Source organism: Anolis sagrei, chromosome 3 (genome assembly GCF_037176765.1).
Source record: "Anolis sagrei isolate rAnoSag1 chromosome 3, rAnoSag1.mat, whole genome shotgun sequence".
Taxonomy (NCBI): domain Eukaryota; kingdom Metazoa; phylum Chordata; class Lepidosauria; order Squamata; family Dactyloidae; genus Anolis; species Anolis sagrei.
Window position 1 is genome coordinate 266,349,849 of NC_090023.1, and position 24,843 is coordinate 266,374,691.

Sequence of the window (24,843 nt, forward strand, 5' to 3'; positions counted from 1 at the left end):
ACTACAAGCAGAGGCACAACACCGTTGCTCAGATGATTCATTGGAACTTGTGCCACAAATACCATCTGCCTGCGACAAAGAACTGGTGGGATCACAAACCGGAAAATGTTACAGAGAATGAACACGCCAAACTCCTCTGGGACTTCCGAATTCAGACAGACAGAGTTCTGGAGCACAACACTCCTGACCTCACAATCGTGTTAAAATACAAAGTATTGATTGTCGATGTCGCAGTCCCAGGTGACACCAGGATTGCAGAGAAACAACAGGAAAAGCTGACACGATATGAGGATTTAAATATCAAACTGCAAAGACTCTGGCACAAGCCAGTAAAGGTGGTCCCAGTGGTGATTGGCACACTGGGTGCTGTGCCTAAAGACCTTGGCCTGCACTTAAACACAATCGGGGCTGACAAGATTACCATCTGCCAGCTGCAGTGGGACACAGGAGATCTCTCCACAAAGGTCAGTTTCTGGCATCTGTGCCTATTTTATTCTAGCAGATCAATAATTAGATCATCTATGAACCATCTCAGAGGTTAAGATCATCTGGGGAGGCCCTGCTCTCAGTCCTACCACCCTCACAGGTGAGACTGGATGAAAGACAGGGCCTTCTCAGTGGTGGCTCAAATATGGAATTCCCTCCCCAACGAAATTAAATCAGCACCCTCCCTCCTGGCCTTCTGAAAAAAAGTAAAAACTTGACTATGAGACCAAGCCTTTGGGCAGTAAGCCATACAAGGAATTATCAGAGTTTATATACAATTGATACTGATATTTGGAACGGCCTTGGACCAAGATTTTTGGATCGTATCAGTTTAACGTTTGTATTAATGTCTAAATGTTTTAATGTCTACATGTTATTTACGTTTTTATGATTTAATATGATAGTTATATGATATTGTTGGTTTGTGTTATATTTCATTCATACATACATACATACATATATATATGAGGCATTGAATTTTTGCCACAAATATGTTGGAAACTGCTTTGAGTCCCCGTTCCCCTCTCCCTCTTGAGAAAAGTGAGAAAAGTAGTATACAAGTGAAGTAGATAAATAAATAGCATGGGCAATTCAAAGCATGCTTCATGTGTCAGCAGTGCAACCTCCCAGTTCCATACCTTTCGGAGTTCCCTGCTGTCGGAGGTTCATTCTGCCGTCAGAGTTGCTCACGGTGTCTGCCTGGGATTCAGAGAGTTGTCGCCTCCGGTCTACATTTGGGGGAGCCCTGGCTGACTCGGAGTTGTTTCTGATCCTCGCTGGACCTCGCCTGTCAGCACCTAGAAGAGAATCAAGACACAAAGTTCTAGTTCAGATGTGTGTTTGGGAGGGGGGGGGGGTGTCTTTCAGGAAAGAAAAAACATAATGGAGGTTCTTTTTACTGAACAGATTACAACTCTGGCGAAGCAGGATTCAAATCCCCACTTTGCCTTGGAAATGATGACCTTGAGAAAGTGTCATTCTTTCTGCTTTAGATAAACGCAAGGACAAACACTCTGAAAATCATGTCAAGGAATCCTCATGATGGTTTTGTCTTAGGATCAACGTACTGCATATACTTGAGTATAAACCTAGTTTTTCAGTCCTGTTTTTAGGCTGAAAAAGCACCCCTCAGCTTATACTCAGGTGAGGGTTCTGTTGGGAAAGTATGGGTCTGAAAGAAGGGCTTCTTTCAGCCCCACGCCTTCCAGCCAGGACCCTCACCTCTTCAAGGAGCAACCTAGCTCTCCTTTGTTTCCTCCTCTCTCGCACAGCGCACACCTTCCACCTTCTCGGCGCCAGTCTTTTCTACTTTTCCTTATTCATATACACAAAGCATTTCCCCCAAATATATAGTAAAAGTAAACTATGGTGATGTTGCACTCCAGAGCAGGATTCCCTCTGATTTTAAACACCATATAGTTGAGTTAAAATAGTAAACAGTATATTGAGGATAATAAAAGCCAAAGCAATAAAGAGTAATCCATAGTAAAAGGTAAATCCAATTGATTAGGAAGTAAAAAGAGCAATAAATCCAAAGAGAGATAGTCCAAAGAAGTCCATGAAACCAGAAGCTTGATTTCAAAGGCAAAATAACAGCAAAGGCACTTAAAAAAGGAACCAAACAAAGACAAAGGTCCAGGAACTTGGCATGAAGAACTTAACATGAATCCAATGTTGCTTCGTCTGAAGCTAGACTCATCACTTGGCACTTATATTCTACTTTGTTTCCCAAACAGCAGAGAACGGCCTTTTCCTCAGTTTTGGTTTCACATCTCGCTTCTGCTCTAATCTGATTGAGCGCCTTAATTTCTCATTTATCTTTGCTGGCTAAAAGCACTTCTTCTGTCCAAGGCTTCATTAAAATCTGCTCCTGGAGATAACTGACCAGGCACAGATCCTTTCCCTGGCTCGAGACCTTGAGAATCCCTTTGCAGCAATACAGGCCTCTCTAAGCCATCAACTGAACTGCATTCAGGCCCCATATCTCTAAAACCATCATCCCCATTCCCTTCAGGAACATCTTCATGGACGACATCCCCATTCCCATCAGAGGAATCAACTTAAACAACATTGTCATTCCCATCATGCAAAGCAACCTGATCATTAGACACAATCACAGGCTGAGCAGGCTGACATACAACAGGTGATATTGAAACAACATGTAAGCACATTTACATTGAAGAAGGTTAGAATAATGGGTTAATCAGAGCTGGACAGTCTTATTTTAATAGTTTTATGTAAATATTCAAAAACATTTAACCTACTGACACATTGATTAATGTAATTTTATTGGTATCTATTTTTATTTTGAAATGTATCAGTAGCTGCTGCATTTCCTACATTCGGCTTATATTCGAGTCAATATGTTTTCCCAGTTTTTTGTGGTAAAATTAGGTGCCCCAGCTTATATTTGGGTCGGTTTATACTCGAGTATATATGGTAAGTCAGAAATTACTTGAAGGCAACAGCAACTGCTTGGAGAGAAAGTGCTGCCAGGTCACTTGGGCCTGTGATATTTCAGTGGTGCCCTTTCCACAAGAGAATTCAAATATACAACTTTGCAATTTGTGATTTGGTTACTAAACTGAACAGGAAAATGCATCTATTTAACCATTTTGTCTTAAAACATACTGTGTGGGCCCAAGATGATGATGATGATGATGATACTTTATTTGTACCCCGCTACCATCTCCCCAAGGGACTCGGCGCAGCTTACATGCGGTAACAGTTAAAATAAAAACTCAAAAACAAAAATACACAACAAGCAATAAACAATAACAATAACAATGCTGCATTTAAAAACCTATGGCCGGGCCAAATGTAATAATTAAAATTAAAATTTAAAATGCTGGGCATAAACAAGGTAGGGTAAACTAGGATAGTGTTTTCAAAGAAAGATAAGGGTGCACAGACAATCTTAAGTCAATATTAAAGTGCATTTGAGGACATATTGCTAAGAATTTTCCTTATTCTGGGAAGGCACACTGGAACAACCATGTTTTCAGATTCCTCCAAAAGACTGCCAAAGGTGGGGCATATCTGATGTCTTAGGGACTAAATTCCAGAGTCGAGGGGCCACCACCGAGAAGACCCTCTCCCTCGTCCCCACCAATCGCGCCTGTGAAAGAGGTGGGAGCGTGAGCAGGGCCTCTCCAGATGATCAAAGAGATCGTGTGGGTTCATACACAGAAATGCGGTCACGCAGGTAGGCGGGTCCTAAACCGTTCAAGGCTTTGTAGGTAAGAACCTGCACCTTGAATTGGGACCGGAAAATGAACAGCAGCCAGTGGAGCTCCTCAAACAGGAGGGTTAACTGCTCCCTGTAAGAAGCACCGGTTAGTACCTGGCTGCCGCCCGTTGTACCAACTGAAATTTCCGGGCCGTTTTCAAGGACAGCCCCACGTAGAGTGTGTTACAGTAATCCAATCTGGAGGTAAAGCATGGATATCTCACCATAAGGTGACACTGCTGGAAGGTGTTACATTTGAGGACAGCTATGTGAATCAATCACCTTCGCTTCTGCAAACATCATAGTAAGGGACTATAATAGGCAACCATCTCTTTTGGGCAAAAAGACTCACTCTCAGCAGACCTCGTTCCACAAGGAGCAAGTTATTACTTTCTCTTTACAGGGGAAAACTACTGCATCCCAATGTATATCTGGGTGCAGATGACAATGCAAGGATTTTCCTCATGGAAAAAATGCTCACATAACTTCCTACAAACTATCAATCACCTTGACAGCGGAAGGGGAGATCAAGCTATCACAGATTTCAGGAAGCTATGAATGACAATAGTCCTCCAGGGCGTAGGCTTTCTATGAATTGTGTTCTGTTTCTCACATGGTTAAATATTCCATGCAGGAAATCTGTTCTGTTTAAAGCAATCCACAACTGTTCTATCACCATGACAGTTGGGAGTGATGGGGTTTGTAGTCAGTGAGTGTTAAAAAAAACACGCTCTGGCCTCTCTTGTGTGTCTTCTTCTTGATGTCATGAAAAGGGAAACCAGCAGAAACCCACAACCACACTGAGGAGAAAAGTCATTTTTCTGCATCTGCATCCCATTTAGCAGATATTTCATGAACAGAAATCGTTTCACAAGCCATTTCCAATGAAGCACACAACATAATCCCTTGCGCTAACTCAGTGGTTCTCAACCCTCCTAATGCCGCGACCCCTTAATACAGTTCTCATGTTGTGGTGACCCCCAACCATAACATTATTTTCGATGATACTTCATAACTGTAATTTTGCTGCTGTTATGAATCGTAATGTAAATATCTGATATGCAGGATGTGTTTCCATTCACTGGACCAAATTTGGCACAAATTCCCAATACACCCAAATTTGAATACTGGTGGGGTTTGGAGGGAGGTTGATTTTGTCATTTTGAAGTTGCAGTTGCTGGGATTTATAGTTCACTTACAATCAAAGAGCATTCTGAACTCCACCAACGATGGAACTGAACCAAACTTGGTACACAGAACTCCCATAACCAACAGAAAATACTGAAAAGGATTGGTAAGCAATGACCTTGAGTTTTGGAGTTGTAGTTCACCTACATCCAGAGAGTACTTTGGACTCAAGCAATGATAGATCTGGACCAGACTTGGCACAAAGACTCCATATGCCCAAATGTGAACATTGGTGGAGTTTGGGGGAAATAGACCTTGACATTTAGGAGTTGTAGTTGCTGGGATTTATAGTTCACCTACAATCAAACAGAATTCTGAACCCCACCAATGATAAAATTGGGCCAAACTTTCCACACAAAACCCCCATGACCAACAGACAATACTGTGCTTTCTGGTGGTCTTTGGAGACCCCTCTGATACCTCCTCGTAACACCCTTAAGGGTTACAACCTCAAGGCTAAAAAACCACTGTGCTAACTACTGTTTCTCTCTCGTGGACTCTTTCTGTGGACCTGTGTTAACAGGTTCAGGCAGGACAGTTTTAGATAACATTATATATCGTTTACAAGCTCAAAGGATTTTAAAAAATGGGGTGTGTTTTCTTGCTCTCACTTGCTGGCTCCCTTTTTCTTGGCTCTTTCCAAATGCAAAGACAGAGGCCGTCGATGAACAGAGAATTTGGGGAGATCCACTGCCCAAACCCAAACATAATTGATCACATCAACACCTGAAAAAACATGCAATGTTTGCTTGACTTTAAGCACTTCATTTTCCCCCAGAAACCTTTCTCTTCCCAGGAGTTCACATTTCCCATGTTGACTAGGCTGAAACTATTGGAATTCCAATTTTATTGAAGAACTCTGCATTTATCTAAAATTGTTCACAATTCAAACATCTCTGTGAGTGAGATCCATGAGTATTAATGCTGTTTGTTGAAGAAAATTAAGTAAAAGGATAAGCAATATCATTAGTACAATTGGAAATTCTATAGTATGCTGGAAGTCCCTCTTTTTAATAAGGTTTGGTCTTATGAACTGAATTCTGAACCCATTTAAGGTGGAATCGGGTGTCAAACAGGGATGTGTTATTGCCCCAACTTTATCCTCCATCTTCATCACTATGATACTTCACCTTGTTGACGGGAAGCTTCCCACTGGACTGGAAGTCATCTATCGGACAGATGGCAAACTGTTTAACCTCAGCAGACTGAAAGCCAAAACCAAGGTTACAAGAACATCTGTTATAGAACTCCAGTATGCTGATGACAATATCGTCTGTGCGCATTCAGAAGAAGATCTACAAGCCACTCTAAACACCTTCGCAGAAGCATACACAAAGCTTGGCCTGTCACTGAACATCGAGAAAACCAAAGTGCTGTTCCAGCAGTCACCAGCCATCCCCTCCCCAATGCCAGAGATACAACTTAATGGTGTAACATTAGAAAATGTTGACCATTTCCACTACCTTGGCAGCCACCTCTCCACCAAAGTCAACATCGAAGCTGAAATACAACACCGTCTGAGCTCTGCGAGTGCAGCATTTTCCCGAATGAAGCAGAGAGTGTTTGAGGACTGGGACATAAGTAGGGATACCAAGGTGCTTGTCTATAAAGCTATTGTCCTCCCAACCCTGCTCAATGCCTGCGAAATGTGGACTGTCTGCAGACGTCACATGCAACTCCTGGAACGATTCCATCAGCGCTGCCTCCGGAAAATCCTGCAAATCTCTTGGGAAGACAAGCGGACAAACATCAGCGTGCTGGAAGAAGCAAAGACCACCAGCATTGAAGCGATGGTCCTCCGCCATCAACTCCGCTTGACCGGCCACGTTGTCCGGATGCCTGACCACGGTCTCCCAAAGCAGTTGCTCTACTCTGAACTTAAGAACGGAAAACGGAACGTTGGTGGACAGGAAAAGAGATTTAAAGATGGCCTCAAAGCCAACCTTAAAAACTCTGGCATAGACACTGAGAACTGGGAAGCCCTGGCCCTTGAGCGCTCCATCTGGAGGTCAGCTGTGACCAGCAGTGCTACAGAATTCGAGGAGGCACGAGTGGAGGGTGAAAGAGAGAAACGAGCCAGGAGGAAGGCGCATCAAGCCAACCCCGACCAGGACCGCCTTCCACCTGGAAACCAATGCCTTCACTGTGGGAGAAGATGCGGGTCAAGAATAGGGCTCCACAGCCACCAACAAACCCACAAAAATAGTCATCAAGGAAGACCATCTTACTCGTCCAACGAGGGATCGCTTAGGTAGTAAGTACAATGCCAAAATTAAAATACTGGTGGGGTTGGGGGGGGAATTGATTTTGTCATTTGGGAGTTGATGTTGCTGAGATTTATAGTTCACTTATACTCAAAAAACAATCTAAAATCCACTAACGATGGAACTGAATCAAATTTGGCACACAGAACTCTAGTGGAGTTTGGGGAAAATAGACCTTGACATTTGGGAGTTGTAGTAGTTGTATTTATAGTTCACCTACAATCAAAGAGCATTCTGAACCTCACCGATAGAATTGGGCCAAACTTCCCACATAGTTAAAGCAATGGTATTCCCCGTAGTCACCTATAGATGTGAGAGCTGGACCATAAGGAAGCCTGAGCAAAGGAAGATAGATGCTTTTGAACTGTGGTGCTGGAGGAATGTTCTGAGAGTGCCTTGGACCACCAGAAGATCCAACCAGTCCATACTTCAGGAAATAAAGCCCGACTGCTCATTGAAGGGAATGTTATTAGAGGCAAAGATGAAGTATTTTGGCCACATCATGAGAAGAAAGGAAAGCTTAGAGAAGACAATGATGCTGGGGAAAATGGAAGGAAAAAGGAAGAGTGGCCGACCAAGGGCAAGATGGATGGTATTCTTGAAGTGACAGGCTTGACCTTGAAGGAGCTGGGAGTGGTGACGGCCGACAGGGAGCTCTGGCGTGGGCTGGTTCATGAGGTCACAAAGAGTCGGAAGCGACTGAACTAATGAACAACAGCAGCAACAACATCCCTCAACACTAAGGCTGACAGGACTGACAATCCAGTATCTTGATTCGTTGCTACTCTGCATGCAAAGAGGTATCTCTTCCCCAGAATAAATGGTTTTTACTGGATCGCAAACTCCCAATCTACCCGAGCTCAAGATAATGGAAAACCTTTCACTGGGCGCACAGCTTCAACCATGAGAAAACAACAAATCCTCCAAGTGTGAGACAGAAAAGAGCGTGCTTCTCGGGCCATTCACAGCCCTGCAACTGGAGCGCACAGGGCGTTTTCGCCTGCGGATGAACTTTCAAGCTTTGTTTACATTGCAGTTATTTATGTCTTTAACCCAGATCTCCCCAGGGAAAAGGAAATAGGCAAGAGCATCATTAAAGGCTTGTATCATTCCCAGGTGACACCCTACCGATAGGAGCAGCGTAGTCCCGACTCACTCGCTGCTTACAGCACTAATTTTTTCCTTTGGATTTTTAACACCATCTGGAAACAAAGCCCTTGAGATAAAGAAGAGAAGTGGACAAAGTCTCCCTTTGTTCGCTAACTTTCCGCACCAAAATGCTTCCTTCCATAACCTTTCAAGACTAGACTGTAAGTGGGGAACTCTTCTAATTCCTTCCACTCGTATTATTTGACTGTAGGTTCACTTTCCCCAAAGTTAGATCACAATCTAATTTTGTACAGAGTTGAATATAAGCACACCAGAATCTATCCTACCTTGGAAGCCAAACAGAGTCCACCCTTCTTAGTATGTGGATGGGAGACCACCAACCAATACTGGGCGCTGTAGGCACTATTTCAGAGAAAGAAACTGGCAAAACCACCTCTGGGAATTGCTTTCCTAAGAAAAACCTGTACAATTCATGGGATTGCTATCCATCAACAGGCGACTTGAAGGCACACACACACACACACTTAAGCCTCCCCATTTGTTGGCAGAAGTGCAAGAGGAAAAAGGAGCAACGCCAAAAATAGAGATAAAAGAAATCAAAATGCTTTGCTATCAGGTAAGGAGGTGTTTTCAACACACCATCCCTAGACAGGCATGGTTTCCCTCTATTTCCTGCAGATAAGGAGAGGTTAAGAGAGGCAAGGAAAACATGACCCTGTCAACCGTGGTTAAAATTCCCATCCACTCTGGTAACTTATGAAGCAGAAAAAGAGAGGATGTTCTGGTTTTTATAGCCAAAAGAGGAGGCTAAGACCTCTTCTCTCCATCTAAACAACTAATTGAGTTTGAAGAAACCACAAGGGCTTGCAATGCACATTCAAATCACTCCTGACAGCCATACAGTCTCTGCTTAAAAACTTCCAGAGGAGACTCCACCACGCTTCATTCTTGTCCATCTCCTTCTTGACTTGTGGTGCACAGAGCTGAACCAAGGGTTATTCCAAGCAAAGTCTGAACAAAGCAAAATAGAGTGGGACTATGACTTCCCTCAATCTAGGCATTATACTCCTAATGATGTAGCCTTGAATCCATGCCCAACCAAATTACAACTCTTCAGAACGAAGCTATGAGTTGTTCTTACTGATAATTGTCACCAAGTCAACCTCAAGTTCTGAGAGTGCCTTGGACCTCCAGAAGATCAAATACGTCCATACTTCAGGAAATAAAGCCCGACTACTCATTGGAGGGAAGGATAGTAGAGGCCAAGATGAAGTACTGTACTTTGGCCACATCATGAGAAGAAAGGAAAGCTTAGAGAAGACAATTATGCTGGGGGAAATGGAAGGAAAAGGGAAAGGAGGACAACCAAGGGCAAGATGGATGGATGGCATCCTTGAACTGACTGGATTGACCTTGAAGGAGCTGGGGGTGGTGACAGCCGACAGGGAGCTCTGGCGTGGGCTGGTCCATGAGGTCATGACAACAACAACAACATTACTTTGTGGCAACCCTCTGCACTAGAGATCTCCAAATGGCTGCCCTAATCAATCTTATAAGCTCAGAGCAATGGTTTCCTTGAATATATCAAAACATCTGTAACACAGTCATCCTCTGTTCCTACTGCCTTCCACTTTACTAAGCACTTTTGCTTTTTCCAGCAAGTGACCTCAACCCACATATGTCCAAAGTACAACAGCCTCAGTACCAAGCTAGATACTCAGGTCAATTCGTTTAGAAGTAATATAGACATACATAGGAAAGGAACTTGCTGAAAGGGCTCCACAGCCCTCACCCACACTGCCTTTTCCCCAAAACCACCCAAATCTACTTCATATGCAGTTGGGACATTGCTGTTGTTGTGGCCCAGTCTGGTGATCTGGAAAATAAAGTAATGACAAAGTGTTGGTTTCTAATACAGTATATGTAATTTCTTTATGCTTGTGGGTAAACACTATTTCTTGTTGTTTGTCTGTCAGTGGGAGGGGGGGTCACGAAGGGGTGTCAGAAGGGTCGCCAAAGACCTCCAGAAAACACAGTATTTTCTGTCGGTCATGGGGGTTTTGTGTGGGAAATTTGGCCCAATTCTATTGTTGGTGGGGTTCAGAATGCTCTTTGTAATTGTAATTGGATTGGGCGTGGATTCAAGGCTAAATTAATAGGAATATAACGTCCAGATTGAGGGAAGTCATAGTCCCACTCTATTTTACTTCGCTCAGAATTTGTTTGGAATTGTAGGTGAACTATAAATCCCAGCAACTACAACTCTCAAATGTCAAGGTCTATTTCCTCCAGACTCCATCTGTGCTCATATTTGGGCATATGGAGCATTCGTGCCAAGTTTGGTCCAGATCCTTCATTGTTTGAGTCCACAGTGCTCTCTGTAGGTGAACTACAACTCCCAAACTCAAGGTCAATGTCCACCAAACCCTTCTAGTGTGTTCTGTTGGTCATGGGATTTCTTTGTGCCAAGTTTGGTTCAATTCCATCGTTGGTGGAGTTCAGAATGCTCTTTAATTGTAGGTGAACTATAAATCCCAGCAAATACAACTTCCAAATGACAAAATCATATTTTTTCTTCGTTATGGTCACTCCTTGGGTTAGTAGGTGTATTGTGGCCAAATTTGGCGGCAATTTGTCCAGCAGATTTTGAGTTATGGTGTCACTCAAAACGAGCAGAGTATTTTTGCATGAGGTGGAAGAGGTAACAGAGGGAACAGTCGATTCTTCTTCATACCTAAGATTTTCTCCTCTAAAGTACTTGTATCTGAAATCATCTTTCCTACAGTTCCACTCACAATCCTTCCCAGGAGACTGGCTGAAATAAAACAAGATTTCAAAGAGAAGGGGAATGGATATGTCTGGGGCAGTTACGTGGCTCAACTGCCATGGAATGCTGAGAGCTGTAGTTCAAGTTAGAAGCAGGCATTGGCTATCATTAGCTTCGTGACTTGCCTGGCTACCATGTATAGTCACATATAAACTGACTTCAAGTATAAACCATGGGCAGGTTTGAGGGCCAAAAATATGGGCTTTGCTTTGACCCATGGATGTTGTTCATTCGTTCAGTCATTTCCGACTCTTCATGACTTCAAGGACCAGTCCACACCAGATCTCCCTGTCAGTCATCACCACCTCCAGCTCCTTCAAGGTAAATCCAGACACTTCAAGGATACCATCCATCCACCTTGCCCTTGGTCGGCCCCTCTTCCTTTTGTCTTCCATTTTCCCCACCATCATTGTCTTCTCTAGGCTTTCCTTTCTTCTCATGATGTGGCCAAAGTACTTCATCTTGGCTTCTACTATCCTTCCCTCCAACAAGCAGTCAGGTTTTATTTCTTGGACTGGTTGGATCTTCTCACTGTCCAAGGCACTCTCAGAACTTTCCTCCAGCACCACAGCTCAAAAGCATCTCTCTTCCTTCACTCAGCCTTCCCTAAGGTCCAGCTCTCACATCCATAGGTGACTACGGGGAATACCATTGCTTTGACTATGCGGATCTTGGTTGCCAGTGTGATTTCTCTACTCTTCACTATTTTATCAAGATTTATCATTGCTCTCCTCCCAAGAAGTAAGCATCTCCTGATTTCCTGGCTGCAGTCTGCGTCTGCAGTCATCTTTGCACCTAGAAATACAAAGTCTGTCACGGCCTCCACGTTTTCTCCTTCTATTTTCCAGTTGTCAATCATTCTTGTTGTCATAATCTTGGTTTTTTTGATGTTTAACTGCAACCCATCTTTTGCACTTTCTTCTTTCACCTTGATTAGAAGGCTCCTCAGCTCCTCCTTGCTTTTGATCATCAAAGTGGTATCATCTGCATATCTAAGGTTGTTTATGTTTCTTCCAGCAATTTTCACCCCAGCCTTGCATTCCTCAAGCCCCGCACATCGCATGAAGTGTTCTGCATACAAGCTGAGTAGGTCAGGGGAAAGTATACAGCCCTGCCGTACGCCTTTCCCAATCTTGAACCAGTCTGTTGACCCATGGATACGTCAAAGGTAAAAGTTAGGAACAAATAACCAATTGTTTTATCTTGTTTTAAAAATGCATAGATGTAGCATACTAAAAAAAAATAAGAGAGGCTCCATTTAACTATGACCTTTAGACAAACCTACCACAGGGTTTTCATGGCAAAATTTATTCCTGAGTGCCTCTTAATTGCTTTCTTCTAATTTCCCTTGGCCAAGCAGGGATTCAGACGCTTCTCTCCCAGAGTCTGAGGGAGTCACACAAATCACTGTCTTAGCCTGACTCTACTAAAAAGAAATCACCATGCAATAGAGAAGAGTAATAAGAAAGAGACAAGAATGGAAACCGCACTTTGTTTGGGAGAGTTAGTTTCTAAACTAATTCCAAGATGGCCTTCGATTCTGGGAGTTGCAGTCTAAAAAATAACTGTACTCAAAGATGAAGCAGGACATGGAAAACACGTCACACAAGCTGGGCCCAGTTTTCTGGGAAGTTCAGGACTTTTTCTATTAACCTTCAAAAATGCCCACGTGTTTGCAAGGCACGCAGTTCACATAAGCAAACTCAATTCCATGGCAGAGCATGAGAAGGCATGACTCACTAGAAAAGACAATAATGTTTGGAAAGTGGGAAGCAGTAGGAGAAAAGGGCAATTGCATTACAGGTTGACAGGCTTGATCAAGAGACCCACAATCCAAATTTGGAAGACCTGAGTGAGGTTGTTGAGAAGCTCACTCTCTCATAGGCCTGCCATAAGTCCAAGTTGCCTTGAAGGCAATTAACATCAATTACTCCCGCAGCCTTCCTCGGGGGAGACTTTGTTTGTTTATATGCTTTATATTGTCCAGTAAATGTTTAGAAAACCCCAAATCTACCAAACTATGAATGTTGATTTAAAGTAGCCCCAGAGAATATCCACAGGTTGAAACAATCAGGCATTTTCCTAGAAAAATAGTCATCTCTTCAGCATCTGGAGACATGTCTTCTGCTCATTTGGCCTAGTTAGCTTTGTATCTTCAACCAGGGCTTAGGAAATGATATTTTGGGGGTGACCGAAGAATAACACCAGGAGTTCCAGTCCAAAGAAAGAAGACTTTTCCAAACTCTACCTCAAGCAATTATCCAGGACGAAAAACAAAACGGGCCAGGTATGTTATACGTTTTTGAATACGCACCTTCTGGCAGTTCCCACTGTATTCCCCTTAATATTATAGTTGACTCTCTGTATCCAATGGTTCTGCAATTGCAGATTCAACCGCGGCTCAATAATATTCAAGGGAAAACCATCCAGCACTTGAGTTGTTTGGTATTTCATATAAGGAACATTGTTTATGGCCCCATTGTCTATAATAGGACTTGAGCATTTTGGTATCCTGGAACTAAACCCCAAGGAACACTAGCCCGATGTACTTATTTAACACATCTAAGTTCAGGTCGACCCTTTCTAACTCTAATTCACATCTCTTTTATATATTCCTAACTTGGACAAACGTTCAGACGATCGGCAATCCCCCCAATTTTTCAGGCCCTTCTTTCCTCCCAACTAATCACTTACCTTATTACACATACTATACATTACATACATAGCCATATTGTTAGCTCTCTACATTTGCAAATTACACTGCTTAGCCAGTACTGCACCACCTGACATCCACCGGGAAGTAGCAGCCAATAGTGAAAGGACCAAGGCAGAGACATCTCCAGCTCATCCCTTGTTTGGGTATCAGCCAGCACGTCAACAACTTAAATCTAGAAATAGTTTTCTAAGTTCTACAGAGACACTCGCTGGAACACCTCAGCAAGCGAGAGTCCAAAAGTGGCAGGCTCAAACCCAGAACCTCAACCAATGGCTGATACCAAATGAGAGACTCCCCACTGGGCACAAAAAGGACTAGACGACTTGGAAGCTGCTGAACAGAGTGCGCTCTGGCACCACAAGATGCAGAACCAACCTTCAGAAGTGGAATCCTCGACATGCGAGTGTGGAGTAGAGCAAACCACTGACCACCTGCTGCAATGCAACCTGAGCCCTACCACATGCACAATGGAGGACCTTCTTGCATCAACAACAGAAGCACTCCAAGTGGCCAGATACTGGTCAAAGGACATTTAATCAACTACCAAACTCACAAATTTTGTATTTTGTCTGTTTATTTGCTTTGTTCTGTTAGAAATGTAATATAATTGACTGGCTGCCCTGACACGACAAATAAATAAATAAATTTGCAAACTTGCCTTTTGAAGATCTGATCATTCATAGACTGGATTAAAATGTTCTCTCTATAAATCTCTAGGTCCTCCTGTGCAGGATCAACTTCTGCCAGAGGACCTAGAGCAGTGGTTTTCAACCTGTTGGTGTTTTGGCCTATAGCTCCCAGAAATCCCAGCCAGTTTACCAGCTGTTAGGACTTCTGGGAGTTGAAGGCCAAAACATCTGGGGACCCACAGGTTGAGAACCACTGACCTAGAGATTCTTAGAGAAAATAACTCCCTAGTTATCTTTAAGGCTTCCAGAACTATTCTATGGTCAGTTCCTGGTGGAAGTTGAACACAGAGTCATACTGGAGACTCTTGGAAAGGTGTTTTGTCATGTAAACAAAAAATAGCTTTTTAAAAACTTACTCACTTTTGCAGGGATCCTATGCCCCTCAACCCCAGCTAATATAGAGAGATTACTATTCTTCACTTTGATTTCACTTCTAAACACTACTACATCCCCCTCCCTCCCAAAAAAAAGCTCACGGCATCCCAGCTGCCAAACCACAAGCATTACTTCATTATTACTTTTGAACCCGGAATCCACAACATGCGAGTGTGGAGAAGAGCAAACCACTGACCACCTGTTGCAATGCAACCTGAGCCCTGCCACATCCACAATGGAGGACCTCCTTGCGGCAACACCAGAGGCACTCCCAAGTGGCCAGACACTGGTCAAAGGACATTTAATCAACTACCAAGCTTGCAAACTTTATGTTTTGTTTGTTTGTTTGTTTGTTTGTTTTGTTGAACATGTAATACAAATGTCTGGTTGCTCCTGACACGATAAATAAATAAATAAACGTTTGAACTAGTGGAGTATCAAGGAGGCTGGTTGTAGAAACCAGAAAACAGAGGCAACACAATCTTAAATCCAAGCCACATTAAGAATGAGGTCCTGAGCAGATCAAAAGAAATTCTTTACTTTTCTAAAATAATTAGAGATCAAATGACCTGCTTTGTTTAAAAAGAAAGACAAACAGACAAAACACTGGGAAATGCAACTTTTGCAAGGGAACGGAAGACAGCTGTTTGTAGGGCTGTTTCAATGGGAAGCCACTGACATAGTGTCCTTGTCTCTATTCCAACTGGGACAGATGACCCCAGATGACACAGTTTTGCATCTTAGGAAATAGGAAACAGAGACATTCATGGAGGAAGATGGCCCTCTCAAAGGCTGTCAGTTTCCCCTTGACATTAAGTCTAGTTGAGTCTGACTCTGGGGGGTGGTGCTCATCTCCATTCCTAAGCCGAAGAGCTATCGTTGTCACCATTAGCAGTACCCAAGTGTTTTCCTTAACCCATGAAAAGTTTTTTTAAAAATTATTCTTATTATGATATGTGCAAGGAGGCTAATAATTACCAAAACTTAGAAAAAATAATGCAATTTATGAAAAAGAAATTGGTTACCCAAAATGTGGAGTAGTGCCCTATCAAATAAGACTAGCAAAAGAAGACCCAATGTATATCAAAACAATGGAAAACTTCAGGTTAACAACGGAATTAAATGATATTATATTTTGTCAGATGTAGATAGGTCAGCAGTTCTCAATCTAAGGTCCTCAGGTGTTTTGACCTACAACTCCCAGAAATCCCAACCAGTTTACCAACTGTTAGGATTTTTGGAAGTTGAAGGCCAAAACATCGGGGGACCCACAGGTTGAGAACCACTGAGATAGGTGGAAGTGTAGGTACTGGTCCCATGGGTCCAGGTGTCATATTGTAACCACATGCATTTGAAGAGCAAGCAGTTGTGGATTATTATTCATCTTCTGTTAAATTGGTTTGGTTATATAAACCCCTTGCACTTTTGGGGGTCACTAAACCGAGCTTATGTGATTAATAAAACCAAGCACCAGGGTAACAAGGGCTGTACAATGATAATTGCTGTCTTGGGTGACTAGTGGAGAGATTGGAAAGAAACCCAAACCAAAAGAGACAGTATAATAAATAATAAAACTTTATTTATATTCCACCCTATCTCCCCTTAGGGACTCACTAAGATGATTGTGGAAACTAGAGACAAAAGCATCCATTTCAGCTGTGTTTTCATCTAATGTCACAGAAGCAGATTATCACAAGTGGTTATGATAGCCCTCTTCTGTGTCCCACCAGTGGAGATAACTATGGTAGATCATCAAAGAGGGCCTTCTCTGCTGGAACACCCCAACTGGAATACCACCTTTCAAATTGTTTCTGACTTACAGTAACCCTAAAAAACCATATCATGGAGTTTCTTGAGGCTGAGAGCCTGTGGCTCACTCAATGCTTTCCAGGTCCACGCAAGTAATCAAATCCTGGTCCCCAGAATTGGTGCCCAGTGCTCAAAACATGACACCACATTGGCTCTCTTCACCATGTTTATAACCATTTTGCATTCTTAAATACCTTAAGAGCACTGGATCTTGGTCTTGGAAGTTTAACAGGGTTAGCCCGGTAATTACTTGGATGGGAGACTACCAAACAGGTGCTCTACAGAAGCAATAACAAACCACCTCTGAGTACACCTTGCCTAAGAAAGCAATACGAATTCATGGGACCACATAGATTGACAGGTGACTTGAAGACACACACTCACTCACTTTACTGATGAGAATGTGAATATAATACTGTGATATTTCATGTCTTAATGTATGTTTTTAAAATCTGTCTTTCGTTCTGTAAATGGCTTTGAAATATTTTCAAAGAACACTCAGCCATCTGATACGGATTAAATAAGTAAGACCATATTCTTAGGTGGTCTTTCTCAGCGCTTCTCTCTTTTTAAGGGCTGCTCTGTATGTACACGGTTGTCATTTGATGACTTTGACATCCAGTGATGAACTGCCTGCGCACATTCATTATTAAAGTACTGTTTTATTATGACATGTATATCCTGCCCTGTATCTGGAAATCTCAGGGTGGGGTAGATTAAAATCCTTTTGGAAGAGTTTAAAAGAGATTAAGACCATATGAAATGATTTAACACTTAAAACGACACAATTAAAAATGAGTTAAAACAACTTAAAATAACGTAAACTATAACACATGTGCAACTTGGATAAAATTAATTAAGGCTACATAGGTTTTAACTAAACTTTCAGATATCAGCACTGGTGCCAATTGGACCTGCAAAGGCTATGATGAGCATCCCTTACACAGAACTCCTAAATCCAAAATCCTACAAAATCCAAAATTATCCACAAGGGAGGTTGGGATACTGGCACCTTTGATGGTTCAGTATACAAACTTTGTTTCATACCCAAAATTATTAAATATACTTTGATGTATATATGAAATATAGATGGATTTTGTGTTTAAACTTGGTTCCTGTTTTAGAGATGGATCATTATCTATATGCAAAAATTCCAAAATCCAATAAAATCCCTGCTCAGCCATAAAAATCAATTGGGTGATTTTGGCCAAGTCACATTCTCCCAGCTACAATGGATTACAATGGCAAACTCCCACTGATGAAATATTGCCAAGCACCTTCTCTTCCATTTGGTCAGACCTGACCTAACCTGAAATAATCCAGTTCCCAGTTAAGGGCACCATAATTCAAGGGGAATATTGACAAACTGGAATATGTCCAGAGAAGGGTAACCAAAATGGGCAAAGACGCAGAAACAATGGGTTAGGGCCATGGGTGATGATGAGTGGCTTTAGGGAGCTGGGGATGTACACATAAAGAAGAAAATGCTGAAGAGGGGACATGAGAGCCATGCTTAAATATCTGAAAGGATGTCCCATTGAGGAGAAAAAGGAAAGCTTCTTTTCTGCTGCCCTGGAGACTAGGACACAATGGAGCAATGGATTAAAAGAGATTCCACCTCAACATTAGGGAGAACTTCGTGATGGTAAGAGCCGCTCGGCAGCAGAATGCGATGCCTTGGAGCACGGTGGAGTCCCCTTCTGTGGAAATATTTAAGCAGCAACTGGGTGGCCATCGATTATTATGGCTTGAATAATGTGGAGGCAGTGACAGAATTTGTATTTCTGGGTGCAAAGATTACTGCAGACGCAGACTGCAGCCAGGAAATCAGGAGATGCTTACTTCTTGGGAGGAGAGCAATGACCAATCTTGATAAAATAGTGAAGAGTAGAGACATCACACTGGTAATGAAGATCCGCATAGTTAAAGTAATGGTATTCCTTGTAGTAACCTATGGATGTGACAGCTGGACCATAAGGAAGGCTGAGCAAAGGAAGATAGATGCTTTTGAACTGTGATGCTGGAGGAAAGTGCTGAGAGTGCCTTGGACAGCAAGAAGATCCAACCAGTCCATCCTCCAGGAAAGAAAGCCCGACTGCTCACTGGAGGGAAGGATATTAGAGGCCAAGATCATCTGGGGAGGCCCTGCTCTCGACCCCACCGCTATCACAAGTGAGGCTGGTGGGGACGAGGAGCAGGGCCTTCTCAGCGGTGGCCCCTCACCTGTGGAACTCACTCCCAGAGGAAATCAAGGCATCAACATCCCTCCTCGCCTTCAGGAGGAAGGTAAAGATGTGATTGTGGGACCAGGCCTTTGGGCAATCTGACAATTAGATATGGAAACCAGATGGATAGGACTGAAAGGACTGACAATTCTGGAATTGGAATTTAACTATGAGATTGTGAAACGCTGACCGTCAATGAGGTTTGTATTGGTTTTATTGCTTTTATTGGTTTTATGGTTGTTTTTGCATATAACAATTATTGTTTTCTGTTAATTGTTGTTATTGCTAGAATTGCTGTCTTGTTAATTGATGTTATTGTCTTTTGCTGTTATGTGATGCGGGCATCGAATTGTGCCTTGCTTTTGTAAGTTGCCCTGAGTCCCCCCCCCCCCCCCGGGGTGAGAAGGGCGGGGTAGAAGCAACCGAAATAAAATAAAAGATGAAGTACTTTGGCCACATCATGAGAAGAAAGGAAAGCTTAGAGAAGACAATTATGCTGGGGGAAATGGAAGGAAAAAGGAAGAGGGGCCGACCAAGGGCAAGATGGATGGATGATATCCTTGAAGTGACTGGATTGACCTTGAAGGAGCTGGGGGTGGTGACGACCGACATGGAGCTCTGGCGTGGACTGGTCCATGAAGTCACGAAGAGTCGGAAATGACTGAACGAATGAACAACAACAACAAATATGTTCCTATATAGCAGAAAGGATGGGGTCTCTTCCAACGCTACGTGCACCTGAATGAACGCAACAACTCTGAGCAGGACTCAAACTATCCAAGCGCAAGAGCACAATGCGAAGCCCAAAAATACACCACTCTGGCAGCTCTGCTGAGGCTTGGCCCTGAAACCCTTTTTAGTAGCAGGGGGCTGAAAGTTTATCAAAACAGTCCCCGCACTCCAGCTGAGAGCAATGGCAACATCTGCCTTGTCCGGGAGGGGCTGCGGCACGCTGATGGTTTCGCCGGACTCTCCGTGAACCTGCTCCACCCTGAGCATGACCCTAGGGCAACCTCCACTCGCTGCTAGATGCCCTCCATCCGCGCCAGGCTCTCTCCGCCCGCGGCTCCGAATGGGTCTCTCCTTCTTTGAGTGGCTGCATGATCTCCTCCGCCCGCCCCCACTTGCCCCGGGACGCCATCTGAAATTTCCGCTTCTTCCTCTGCAGCCAAAGGAAAGGCTCACAGCGCTATAAAAAGCTTCAGAGATGCCTCATAATGGACACCAGCAAAAGAAACAAGAGAACCACGGAAAGAAAAAAGAAAAACACAGCTGAAAATATTCCTTTGCTTTCTTTGGAGGAAATAAAAAGCAAAGAGGGGGAAAGAGGCTAGAGGCATCTTTGAAAAGATCTCCAGGAAAAAAAGGCATGAAACAGCTCACATAACAAAGAGGTCAAGGAAGTAGAAGTTGGACTGTTGCGGCGACAAGGGCCTAGTCCTCAACAAAGCTATGTATCTCTGGATGAGCTTCCAGACCACAGGTCCTGGGACCTCATACATGATGGCCTGCAAAGATATGATGCATCCCCATGAGCACATGATTAGACATACCATGTGGGACAGGAGAACTCAATCCTGGAATAATACAAATTGAATGCTCATACACTTGTGAAATTGTATTGTCGAAGGCTTTCATGGCTGGAATCACTAGGTTCTTGTAGGTTTTTTCGGGCTATAGGGCCATGTTCTAGAGGCATTTCTCCTGACGTTTCGCCTGCATCTATGGTAAGCATCCTCAGAGGTAGTGAGGTCTGTTGGAATTAGGACAATGGGTTTATATATCTGTGGAATGGCTGGGGTGGGGCAAAGAGCTCTCTGCTGAAGCTAGGTGTGAATGTTTCAGCTGATCACCTTCATTAGCATTTGGAGGCCTGGCTGAGCCTGGGAAAATGTTCTGTTGAGAGGTGTTAAGATGTGCCTGGTTGTTTCCTCTCTGCTGGTTTGCTGTTGTAATTTTAGAGTTTTTTAATACTGGTAGCCAGATTTTGTTCATTTTCATGGTCTCCTCCTTTCTGTTGAAATTGTCCACATGCTTCTTGTGGATTTCAATGGCTTCTCTGTGTAGTCTGACATGGTGGTTGTTGGTGTGGTCCAGCATTTCTGTGTTCTGAAATAATATGCTGTGTCCAGGTTGGTTCATCGGGTGCTCTGCTATGGCTGACTTCTCTGGTTGAAGTAGTCTGCAGTGCCTTTCATGTTCCTTGATGCGTGTCTGGGCAATGCTGCTGCGTTTGGTGGTCCCTGTGTAGACTTGTCCACAGCTGCATGGTACACGGTAGACTCCTGCAGAGGTGAGAGGATCCCTCTTGTCCTTTGCTGAACGTAGCATTTGTTGGATTTTCTTGGTGGGTTTGTAGATTGTTTGTATGTTGTGTTTCCTCATCAGCTTCCCTCTGCGGTCAGTGGTTCCCTTGATGTATGGCAAGAACACTTTTCCTTTGGGTGAAATTTTGTAAAAATTGTGAAATTTTGTAACAATTATGAGCAGTTTGCACAAAATCTGTGAGGAAGCATGTAACACAAAACAGTCTATCAAAACTAAATATTCAGCCCCAGCTCAATTACACAGTTCACTGCAGGTTTAAGCAAGCTGCTTTCTCCTCTCTTACATAAGGTCAGGAGGAAAACAAACCGAAAACTGTTAAGTGCTTTTTATGTTTTGGAAAGCCATCAATGGCAAAGGAAAACAATGTTTTATAGCCAAAGTAACATACAAATAAGACTACTGGCCCAACTCTACGTATTTGCTTCAGATCATCTGGTCATGGAAACTGGAATTTTTCCACGCAAATTCCCATCCAGATTTCCCAGAATTGTATTTGCTTCCACTAAGCTTTGAACTGGAGAAATTGAAAAACTGGTAGTCTGTACAAGAACAGGGTCTAACCTCCTAACCCACGGCACCATCCCATTGCAGTGTTCTCATTGCAAGCCAAAAACATTACATCGAATTGCACAAGTAAGTAGTCAGGACAGCAGATTGCAGGGACGTTTTGAAGCACCGGCTATAGAAGCTCCCCTCTTTCCCAGACAATGCCGCGCTATAAATCCAGCTTCCCTTCTCCTCCATATCCCATTACGAAGATTAACGTCATCTGTCGAACAAACTGCTGAATTTCAGGACAAAAAGAAATGTGGTTAGGCTTTCAAGATTTCCACACCAACTGGCAGGCTAGCTTTGCACTGGCTGGAGGCTTCCAGAACTGGGCTAGACGGTATCAGCACCATACGTCTTAGTCCCGTTCCAGAATTTGGAAAGGCTACCTTGTCTGGACAAATATTCCCAGAACTTATAACAGTACATATGTCCCTGAACAAGTGTGCACTGCAGGTGTTCATCTGTGTGCAATGCTTTGACCGGATATCTGTTCTTTTAACAGAACTAGATGGCTCCTAGATTCTTAGGGGACGTTATCTCTTCGATTTTAGGTTCATATTATTATTATTTATTTATTTAAAACATTTATATTCTGCCCTTCTCACCCCGAAGAGGACTCAGGGCAAGGATGGTGAAACGTCCAGGCATATCCTGGGCAAAGTCCTTGCTGACGGCCAATTAGCTCACACCAGAAGCGACTTGCAGTTTCTCAACTCGCTCCCAACACCAAAATAAATAAATAAATCTTGGAAGCTATTTATTTATTTATTTATTTATTTGCTGTATTTGTATACCGCCTTTCTCAGCCAATCGGCGACTCAAGGCAGTTTCCAACAAATCAGTATACATAAAACATAATATAGGTAAAAAACATTAAACAGTATAAAACATCACAAAAGCAGTAAAAACAACATCATCAGCGTCTCATTATTCTCAAGCATTGTCCAGTTCCATTGTCAGGTCATTCAATTTCCTATATTAGCTACTCTGCATTTGTAAACGTTTGCTCGAATAGCCACGTTTTAACTTGCCTCCCAAATGTCAAGAGGGAGGGAGCAGATCTGATCTCCCTAGGGAGGGCGTTCCAGAGCCGAGGGGCCACCACTGAGAAGGCCCTGTCTCTCGTCCCAGCCAAACATGCTTGTGACGAAGGTGGGACCGAGAGCAGGGCCTCCTCAGATGTTGTTAAAGTCCTCCGTGGTTCGTAAGGTGAGATACATTCGGACAGGTAAGCTATGCAGGGCCAGCCTGAGATGGGAGACTGCCACTCAAGACCAGGCGCTGTGGCCTGTATTTCAGAGGAAGAGACTGGCCAAAATACCTGAGAACTCCTTTCCTAAGAAGCTCAATAAAATTAATGGGAATGCCATAAGTTAATAGATAACTAAAGGTGTACATACACACACTGCCTTCTTTCTTGTATGCTGGGTATGCAGTCATCAGTCAAATAGCAAGCAGAAAAAGTGAACCCAGGGTCACACACAAATACCATCTTTACTGTAGTGAAGACTAACATCTGAATACAGGTCTTGCGCACCAACTTCTCTGTTGGAACTGTTGGTATCTCAGGTGTCAGGCATATAGATTCAAAAAAACCCCTATAAAGGCACGTATCATCAATATGCAAGAGCCTATAGCAAAGATGGGCAACCATAGCTCATTAGTCCCCCTAGGAGACCTTGGAGGGCCATACACAATCCACCACACCCTTTGCAATAAAATAATAAAATAATAATAATAACAACAACAATAACCACCAGCAGCATCACCACCACCACCATTGGGACATTTTCAATTTTTAGGATTTTTTTTAACAGCAATTGATGAACAAAAGTCGCTTCTTACAGTTCATAGAATCAAAGAGTTGGAAAGAGTTGTCATTGTTGTATTTCTAGCCTACCTTTTCCCAATTTGTGACTCAAAGCTGCTTAGAACAAAAAAAATATGGGGTCAGATTATTATTTTTAGCAGAATGGGTCACCTGTCTAAACAGAAGTTTTTATTTTTATGCAACAGGAAAATTGGAAGGAAGACAGCCTAACTCCTCTGGGTAGGAAGGTCCTGAGCCTGGGGCAGCCACTGAGAAGGCCTGGTCTCCTGCGTTCCTACCAGATCTTCCTGTGAAGATGGTGGGACAGAGAGAAAAGCCTTCCCAGCATGGGCTGGATGGTTCATAAGGAGAGATACATTCGGACAGGTAGGTTGGGCCGGAACCATTTAGGGCTTTATAGGCTAAGGCCAGCACTTTGTCTAGAACTGTGCCGTTGCGCCTGGGGGCTATTATTCTTAATGAAGGGGGGATGGACGTGGCATCTTTCCCCCAGGGGATTGCTTCTTGCCCTCCTATAGGAAACTGGAACTCCCAAAAACCCAAAACGCTGTAAATAGCTTATTTATCACAAAGTCATTTCTTCAAAGCAATGAGCTGGAAAACTTTAGAGGGGTGAAGAAAAACATACGTTACAGTCTCAATTAGTCCTGTGTCCAAGGGGTTTGAAGCTGAGAAGCCTCACCAAGTTTCCTCTTTCCTCAATGGCTGTGAATGCCGGAGCAAACCACAACCCCAGTTCAGATGGCCTATGTTTTGAAGATTCAGGATCTTCCTTTGGTGCCAAAAGAACCGGCTTGAAGGCGCCTGGGTCTCCTCAATAATTGTCCAGGACGATCTGGATATAAAGCATAAGTCCCAGGGGTAAAAAACCTCAGAACTGGTGCTAAGAGGTAACTTAAATCAGGGTCCTTTAGAGTCAGGTCTCTTACTCACGTCCATCTGGTACGAACTCTGAAGGCAGAATGAAAGGAAAAAGGAAGTTCTCCCCTCTTGCAGGAAGAGGTAGAGCCAAACAGTACTGATTGACAGCTACAAGCAACCAATCCATACAACTATACATAAACAGGGTAAATGGGGCAGGATTAAGCATGATACAACAGTTTAAATCTTACAACTAACAGTTCTATACATAGGTGGAGCCACTCGCGCCGTCACAAGAACTTTGAATTGTGATCCAAAAGAGACAATGTGGTTCTTGAAATAACGTGGACTGT

General features: G+C 43.2%; 1 protein-coding gene across 2 annotated transcripts in view; it reads right to left on the reverse strand.

Moving 5' to 3' along the window:
* DIS3L2 (DIS3 like 3'-5' exoribonuclease 2) overlaps window positions 1-24,843 on the reverse strand; it is a 334,011-nt gene that overhangs the window by 284,177 nt on the left and 24,991 nt on the right. For both annotated transcript variants that reach the window (XM_060767323.2, XM_060767322.2), the window contains exon 3: window positions 1,125-1,283. In XM_060767323.2, the coding sequence (XP_060623306.2) occupies window positions 1,125-1,283 (159 nt within the window). The remainder of the gene's footprint in view (window positions 1-1,124; window positions 1,284-24,843) is intronic.